The sequence below is a fragment of the Filicampus tigris genome, chromosome 17 (genome assembly GCF_054856515.1).
Source record: "Filicampus tigris isolate MCC_2025a chromosome 17, RoL_Ftig_1.0, whole genome shotgun sequence".
Taxonomy (NCBI): Eukaryota; Metazoa; Chordata; class Actinopteri; order Syngnathiformes; family Syngnathidae; genus Filicampus; species Filicampus tigris.
The window spans coordinates 9930318-9939512 of NC_141233.1; the positions used below are offsets into that span (position 1 = coordinate 9930318).

General features: G+C 40.3%; 1 protein-coding gene across 3 annotated transcripts in view; it reads left to right on the plus strand.

Annotated features, from left to right (window-relative positions):
* cpeb4b (cytoplasmic polyadenylation element binding protein 4b) overlaps positions 1-8821 on the plus strand; it is a 33254-nt gene extending 24433 nt beyond the window's left edge. For all 3 annotated transcript variants that reach the window (XM_086012213.1, XM_086012214.1, XM_086012215.1), the window contains 5 exons: positions 373-462; positions 543-661; positions 757-871; positions 3436-3617; positions 4580-8821. In XM_086012213.1, coding sequence (XP_085868339.1) covers positions 373-462; positions 543-661; positions 757-871; positions 3436-3617; positions 4580-4807 — 734 coding nt within the window. In that variant the 3' untranslated portion in view covers positions 4808-8821. The remainder of the gene's footprint in view (positions 1-372; positions 463-542; positions 662-756; positions 872-3435; positions 3618-4579) is intronic.
* Positions 8822-9195: the final 374 nt, after the last annotated feature.

The following is a 9195-nucleotide window of genomic DNA, read 5'->3' on the forward strand; positions in this document are numbered from 1 at the left end:
ATCAACCCAAACACTTTTTTTTTTCAAGAATATATTCCCAGCAGGCCCAATAGTTGAAACGCGGCCTTCTGATTAATATTGCGTTTGTGGAATATGATTTAGGCAGCAAAATCCATCCCTTTTTAGCCAGCTCAGAGGGCGGCCATTTTGTCACTTATGTCGACTGAAAATGACATCACAACTGATCAGGGCTCAGGTAACGACCAGTCACGGCTCAGCTTCAGAAAACAGATCAGCAAAAATGTTGTCAATAACGACCAAGCACGGCTCAGCTTCAGACAACAGATCAGCAAATGTGTTATTAATATCGACAATGGATGCCATGAAAAACTAAACATAAAATCAATGTCGACTTGTCTTGTTTCGTTCTAGATGAGATAACTGCCAGTTTCCGGCGTTTTGGACACCTGTTTGTCGACTGGCCCCATAAAGCCGAGAGCAAGTCTTACTTCCCTCCGAAAGGTGAGTTGGAATTAACAGCATCGCTTGGGCACGTCCACCGGGACTGGTGCGACTTTAAGCGGGCATATTACTTTGCGCAGGTTACGCCTTCCTGCTCTTCCAGGACGAGAGCTCTGTGCAGGCTCTGATCGACGCCTGCATCGAGGAGGATGGCAAGCTGTACTTGTGCGTCTCCAGTCCCACCATCAAAGACAAACCGGTCAGTGGAAACCCTCTGCAGACATCCGCCGGCTTTGCTCAACTTGTTTCAATGTGTGTCAAAGTTTCAGACTTTGTTGACTTTGTGTGTGACAGGTCCAGATCCGCCCGTGGAACTTGAACGACAGTGATTTTGTGATGGACGGATCTCAGCCTTTGGACCCAAGGAAAACGATTTTTGTTGGAGGTGTCCCTCGCCCACTTCGTGCAGGTAGGCTTGTGTCTCCCTTACCGGAATGCTTATTCCCCCCCCCCCCCCCCCTGCCCCTTAGCATGCTAGCTTCCTCGCATTCCTGTGTTCGTACTTGTTAGCTTTCTGTCGATGGTGCAATTACTTGTTTGTTTGATCAAGCGTGAACACTCATCCGAACACTGTTACACAAACCGGCTGTAACTCTTCCAAGTTTGTTTCCAAATGAACTGTGGCGTGGTTATGTTAAAACAGGTTGTCCATGCACACTTGGCTGTTATTTGCCAAAATGAATACCTTAGTACCTTGCCTTTGTTTTGAGAAGCGGAGTTCTTGTAGGCGGAAATGTCGACATTTTTTAGGCAGACAAAGATTTCTGTCGTCTCTTAACGTCAACATGGATTCAATGCTAGGTCGGGGTGTTGTGCCTCTTTTAACTTGAGTCACGCTCAATGTGAGAATGTTGCTTCTGTTTGGTGCCACGGAGATGTTGTGTGCATTCATGCGATTGTCTGGCTCCATTTGATTGGGGAAATGTTGCTAGTGGTTATGTTGGGTTTGTGAAAGAGTCAAGTGACATTGCCCGAGGTAGAGTTCACCAAACAACTATATAGATAAAAATAAAAGTAGCATAAAAGTGGAATGTAGCTCAACTCAAGCTAACGGGGTCCAAGTAGCATTTTGTCTGACACAAATACTCAAGTAAAATGAAAATGTTGCTTTGATGAAACCAAGCTGACAAATACAAATTATCCCAAAATTGACTTTAAGCAAATATAATAGAGTAAATGTAGCTGTTTACTACCCACCTCTGAATATGAGCACATTCATTTTTACCGTAACCGCCACCTCTTTTGTATAAACTGGATGTGGTGTTATTGATGCTCTCACTACCAACTCATTATGATGATGTTGACGTAACTGCAGGTGCCATGTAAACCTAGCACGCTTTTTAATCGATAGACATGTCTTTGGTTTAGCATGTTTGCACGTAGCATTAGCAAGGCAGCACCTTTCATCGCACAAATGCTCAATTCTTGCTAATAAAAAAGTACACTGCTATTTGCTGGTCAATTAGTAGCCTGCTAGATTGTCCACTTAACAATTAAAGTTACTACCAAACATGGGATTTGCTCCATTTAAAAAAAAAAAAAAACAACAACTATTTGTACTTCCTTCCCCAAAACCATCTTCCTGTTTACTCATTCTCATGATTCTGTTGTTAGAGGAGAGAGCGACGTCACGTGTTTGTTGCGACGCATTTTCACTCTGAGTACACAAACCAGGGGGCATGTTTACACACCCATGAACTGGTTTTGATCAGAGAAAGCGATCTAACTGATGCGAATGGTTAGACACGCATCAGTTAAAAAAACAACACCATTTTTAACCCATCAATCATAGGGATTAAAAATTTCGGGGAGACAAACAAAACTACCATTTCTTTTTAACGTGTGTTTTTTGACAGTAGTGTTAATTCATTTCATTCATTTCAATGGGGGAACATATGTGTTATGAGTTACAGCCACGGTCAAGGAACATATTCAACTCGTATCTCACTTTATTGCGTGAAAGTTATTCCAGGTTCAAAACTTGAAGTTGTCAGATTCCCCATTTGAAATGCCAGCGTGAATGCTAAGGAAACAAAGCATGAAATATATTTTAATTTGGAGCGCCACGATATATACTGTTAGAATGCAAACATAAGGGGTGGATGATGTGCAGATGTATTTGCAATCTGCCCTGCTTTCCCCAACCGGTTTTCGGCGCGCTGTTCATGTTTAACTCGGCTTTGATCAGTACGATCTCAGCGCTTTATCCCCCGCTCATGTGTTCCGACATTTGCTTAATTGCTTCGCTGCCAGTCTTTGAAATGTCAGCTGTAAGCAAACGCTCGCTGGTGTTCAAACACGTGACAGCCTTGTTTGGGCGCAGCATCCACACTGAAGTTGCTGAAATCATCAGCTTTCACCTTCACACTTCCCCTGTGCTCTCTGTGGCACCGTTTGGAATATGAATTTGGAGGATTTCACATTTTAATCCTGATCGGGTATGTTTGTGTGTCGAAAAGTTACTTTATTTCAGTAGTTCAATTCAAAAAGTCAAATTCGTATTATAAACTCAGAAGGAAAAAACCTTGCGGAAGGCCAATTTCAACATTTCGAATCATGATGATTGTTCATTATTTCAATTACAAAAAAAGAATACTAATTGCTATATTTTATAAGAGTGTGTGTGTGCAAGTGCGTGTAGTGAATCAATGAGTTTCACCTTTTAAATAGTGACTGAACTACATTTTCTGTTATTCAAATTTATTGAGATGCACCCATTTGTAGGAGAAACCATTTCCATATCATTTTTTTTCCAAAGAAATGGTGTGCTGTTCACTATGTGACCCTGCTGACCTTCTAATCCATCTGTGTTGATGGCTTAAAGCTCTCAGCTCCACCGTCTGCATCAACTTAGTGTGTGTTTGCGTACACTGGCTGTGTATACTTAACATCCTCTATAAACATAATTCTGTTTGAAAGTGCGCACAATTGGCGGACGATGTTGATCTGTTGCGCCGCGTCTCTTGTTCGTAGTGGAGCTGGCCATGATCATGGACCGCTTGTACGGCGGCGTCTGCTACGCCGGCATCGACACGGATCCCGAGCTGAAGTACCCGAAAGGAGCTGGGCGGGTCGCCTTCTCTAATCAGCAGAGCTACATTGCTGCTATCAGTGCTCGCTTTGTGCAGCTGCAGCATGGAGAAATCGATAAACGGGTTTGTGGAAAGAAATGTGACCTCGTCTCACATTTTTCATAATTTGTTGTGCACCAGCTTGAGTCTTACTAGGAAGCGTTGTTTAGTGACAAGGGAGCATAGCACAGCATAGTATGTGGTCTTCCAGTTTCAAAAACTATGGTTGTCCAATGAATATAATTTACTTCTGGTCATCTAATAACCCACAGAAATGCTGAGATGTTTTTTGGTTTTTTTGATGGGGAAATCAGAACTGGGGAAGCACTGAGAAATGCTGATGGCAAGCTAAAATGCCTATTACGCAAATTAACTTGGTCATTATCGATTCATTCGTTGTGAATTGAGGCAAAACGGAGTGCACTACTTGACTGAAATCAACGGAGGCACTCTCAGTTACCCTTAAAATTGCTTGATTTAAATAAAGATCTTAAGCCTGGTACATGCTTTAATTTTTAATTCATCCATATTGCACAAAAATGCAGAAAGATCTGTAGTGGAAGAAATTTTAAAAGCTAGGCTAACTGTTAGCTAATGTGGCAACCACAAGTGAAGTATCAAACTCACCTCCGTGAGAAATCTGGGCCTGTTTAATTGAACACAAAGCGAATAAACTTGCAGGAAGCCAAGACTTATTTGGCAACAGGTTAATTGCACCGTCTGCCATTGACTTCATTTTTTTCACAACAAATTCTTAGCGCTCTTTAGTACCGCCACGATGACCAGGATTAAAATACAATAGGCCAAAGTGTTCATAAAGAAACGAGACAAAAGAATATTTAATATTGTAAGCTACTGTAACATTATGCATAGTTTGAATACAAATACTATACTCAGAGGGGGGCGGGGGGGGGGTGTAAACTAACTAAGTGTGTAGAAATAAACAGTCCTTTCAAGATTAGATGCAAATGTATTTGTTCTCATACCACTAGAGGGCTCACACATCCACGGCACATTTTAATTTCGATTCCCTCTTCCGCCTGCAGGTGGAAGTGAAGCCATACGTGCTGGACGACCAGCTGTGCGACGAGTGCCAGGGGACTCGCTGCGGCGGCAAGTTTGCGCCGTTCTTCTGCGCCAACGTCACTTGCCTGCAGTACTACTGCGAGTACTGCTGGGCGGCCATCCACTCGCGCGCCGGCCGCGAGTTCCACAAGCCGCTGGTGAAGGAGGGTGGTGACCGGCCGCGTCACATCTCGTTCCGCTGGAACTGAGCGGCGGTCAGGCGGGCAGGCCGGACGGGGGGAGCAGGATTGCAAGGTCGTGCAGGAGTCGCAAAATCATTTAATGAATAAATGCACTTTTCTGTTGCTGGTTCCTTTTTGCTCAATATTTTTTTGAGTTAATATTTATATTTTCACAAGAGAAAACAGGATTTATATCAAATATATCCAGCAAGGAAACAAAGTGTAATGTGGCTTTGTTTTAATTTTTTGATTGTTTCCCCCCCCCCCCAAAAAAAAAAGTATGGGAAAGTTGAAGTGCTTTGGTACTCTGCTATTCAATTGGCATGCTTTCCGTCATGTATTTTTTTATTTTATTTATTTTTTAATAAGAGGCCCCCCCAAACGAATACTCTTTCATTTGACATTATAGATTATTTGGTAGCAGAGCTCATTTTAGATTTTTTCCAAGACGCCACTGAGGCTTAAGAGTAAATGTGAATTGAAGAGAAAGAAAAAGGTGTTGCTGAAGAAGAGTGCACTTATTTCACGTTCTAGAATATACCAGTATACCCTTAGTTGATAACCAAAGCTGTTTTATTAGCTAGCGGCACAGGATAGAGAAGCCCTGAAAGCCAAACACACTCTTTCTCTCTCTTTCTCTCAGAAAAAAAGATCTCGACGCATAATAATTTCGATCTCCATCTTGACATGCAAAAACTAATACCTCAAACTCAGCTGCTAATGTGCCGGATGCAGTTAAAAAAAAACAAAAAAAAAACAGCAAGTCACGAACGCCTGCCCGTGTTATCGTGTTTTTCCGGGCGGAGCTACGATGTTACTCGCACACTTTTTGTACTCGCTAGCTTCGTCGTCACCTTTTTATTTTTGTTACGGAAACCTACGCGGTCGTGCGCAGAGTGCATTATGGGAATGTATGGCAATGGGTGGCTACGGGCCCCCTCCCCCCCATCACTTTCAGATCCAGAACCCGACCATACCGTCACATCTGAAAAAACAATGCAAAAGAAAAAAGCTGACCAAGTAGCCTTTTTTTGCGGAGCTGCCACCAAATTCCAAAAAAACAAAACATCACAAAGCTCTATTTTACATCGAAGCAGTTCAAATATGGCCTCCATCTTCCCAAGCTTATCCTACTCAGCATCTATGTGTTTTTGAAGCATAACTGAAGATAGTCTACAACAATACACACACTTGAAGAGGCCCCCTCCTAAGTCCAGCAGGTTGGGGAACCAAAGACGGCTGTGCAGTAGTGGGTCGCACTGTAGCTCATATCCTGTTTCGAAGCCCCCACCCCTGAAAGACTCCAGAGAACCAAAGATTGGCCTTACCGAAAAAAAAAAAATGAACAGTGCAGTCAAACCCCATTGGCAGTAAACTGCAACCATATATAGACTTCCTCCTAGCTCCCCCCCCCACCCCCCCAACAAAAAAAAACAACAAAAGTGCACATTCACGCAGTGGAAGTGAGAATTTTTGACAAAATCCTCCCATTTTAGTAGTGGAGGAGTGCAGAGAAAACTTGATTTTGCTCATAAGTGAGGATCCTCATATGACTTTTTGCACCCGGGATATTTTCAAACACTTTGTGAAGAATTTGCTGTTCAAAATGAGATGAGAAAATTATTTTATACACGGCCTGCTGATTTTTTGGAACAGTGTTTTCTAGCTAAATTATTTTATCATGCACATATAAGCATTTATTATGCACTACTTTTCTAAATATCTTTTTTTTTTTTTCCTTCTTTTTATTTCCGGCAGTCATTTTAGGCACATTTTTCACAAATATGGGGAAACTCCTTTTTGCAATACCTCAATTTTTTCACATTGTGAAAGGTAGCTTTTGTACTTTTGTTACTGAGAGATCTGCATATATGGAAATGTTCATTTTAAAGAAGAGAAAAAAACCCCAAAAGAGCGGAGCGATTTCAAGATATACGTTATTTTCAATTATGCTTTTTATACATTTCAGTGCTGAGGACTCTTTCCAACTATACGTGCGACGTCACATCTGCCGAGGAGAGACCAAAGTGTATCCGCTCTCTTGGTCTTCTTAGCTTTTCCTACACTAGATGTTTCCACTCGGTGATTACTAGTAATTCTAATAGCATGACGAGAAATCATTTAAAAAGACAAAAAAAACGTTGTGGTCTTAAAACTCGTTGTTAAACATGACCTTTCATCTCCGTACTTGCCATATTTCCTCAAATAGTGGCCGCTCCTCTGCTGAACCCATTTGAACTCTGTTGCTAACCAAAACAACAGCACCTACTGAGGCATGTAAACAGTCTCAGCCCCCCTCAGCCTGCAGTTCAGAACCGAAACCCGAAACTGCAGTTAGAGGGAGGCCTCTCCCCATTTGATGCCTCCCCAAATCTAATCTACCCAATAGACACTTCTTAACCTTCAGCTGAGTACATAAAGGCCTCGCCCCCTTTTGGTTGACTCCCTCAAGATGCAGTCAAATGCAGCTACCATACTAAAATGCTTCCCTCAATCTGCAGTTAGGACCTCGCCCAACCTGCCGTTAAGTAAATAAAGACCTCCCCACTATTAAGACAGCCCTTGGCCACTATATGAGGAAATCTGGTCAAGGGGGACGAATGCAAAAAGATTTTAGGTTGGACACTTAATGCAGAATCTCGTATCACAAGAATGGATGTTTGGTGTTTAGATATTTTAATATTTGAAGAAAAAAAAATTATAAATAAATATATATATAGTATCTATATTCTTGAACTTGCCAACTAGCACCTATCGTAATCCTTAGCATGCATGACGACAAAAAAAAAAAAAAAGTGCTGAAAGAGGTGAATTAGCTTGGAAATTAACTGTTGTGGTGTGCACCAAATGTTTCTGGACTATGATGTCGTTAAGGAGAACCCCAACCTCAACCCCTCCCTCGCCATCCCTTCTGTCCTCCCTCCCTCACATATTGGCAGACCTCAGCGGGGATGCGCGTAACACAAAAGCGAATAGGCGAGTGTGAACGTTTCGGACTCGAGCATCCTTCTAGAACACTGTTGGGAAAAAAAAAATGCGGATAAAAAAAATAAAAATGAAGACTTGACCTACGCGGAGGAAGGGGAGATTAAAGACTTGAATGTGGTGAAAAAGAAAAGAATAAAAAAAAACAATGTTGCAAGTTAACTTTCAAGTTGTTATGTGCAATACTTCTTTTGAACCTTTTTCCAGACGAAAGACTCTTTGCAATGTAATTCTTTCAAATGCCATTTTTAATTATTGCAGACATTTAATTAAAGAAGATGTTAATATGTTTTTTCACAGTCATTTTCTACTGTTTAATGTAATCCTTTTCATGCTGGTGTTTGTAAAAAAAAAAAAAAAAAGAGAGAAATGAAATCCAACTATTTGTACTAATATAAATAATTGAAGTTATTTTTAAAACATACAACAAAAAAGTTTTTTGTGCTCATTTGCTTTTTTTTGTTTATTTTAAGCTACTGTGATTGATTGCATTGTAATTACTAGGTCAACAATGTATTTAGCTGTTTATTGGTATATTTTTAATTGGAATGTACAATTGATTTTTATAATTTTGATCAGATTTTTGTTATATTTTTGAGGTGAAGCTTTTAATATGTTAAAGTGTCTAGTTTTTACTAATTGCTATATTGTGCTCCACAATATATGGTTCACATTTTCTGAAGGAAAATAAATATTTAAATATTTGTCTGTTAATGTTACTTAATGGCAAGATTTCAATAGTTTTTAACTGTGTATGGGAAGGTCTGTTGTATTTATTAATAGCATTTTTTTTACTTAAGATATCACCTTAATTTTTATTGTCATTTCACTTTATAAGTTACTATTTTTGTATTTTCCTTTCTAATGATTAAGTTATGTAATACGGATATGTCCATATTTCTAGGGGTTGGTCTGTAGAAGTGCTAGTGAAACGAAAAAGAAAAATCTAATGTTATTTAATTGTTTGCGGCCAACTATTTATATAACAGTATGCATAATTTTTCAATATTTGTAATGTGAAATGTTGAATGAAATAAATCTTAACTGTGATGAATATGTCTGCGTGCCTTGTGTTTATTATTGTATTAAAGAAGACATTGTTTTGAATATGTAGAATAGCTCCCCAGATCTTAGAGTGTGTGTTGGGGTATGATTTTTAAATAAGCCCCACTATTATAAGACAGTGACAGTCGCCCAAAAACAATTTTTTCATACATAGATAAAACGGTTTTAGCAGTTGTTAAAGACAAAATAATTAATACTGTACTGTGTTTTTTGGGGGGGGCGGGGGGGGTGTCACTGCTTCTAACCATCACTACCCCCTAGTGGTGGTAGATACCACCACCAAGGACGACAAATGAGCGCCTCATTGGTCCGTGTCTCTTTTGGTCATTGGATGTTACGTTTACAGCTTGATTTTCTAGTTTGGC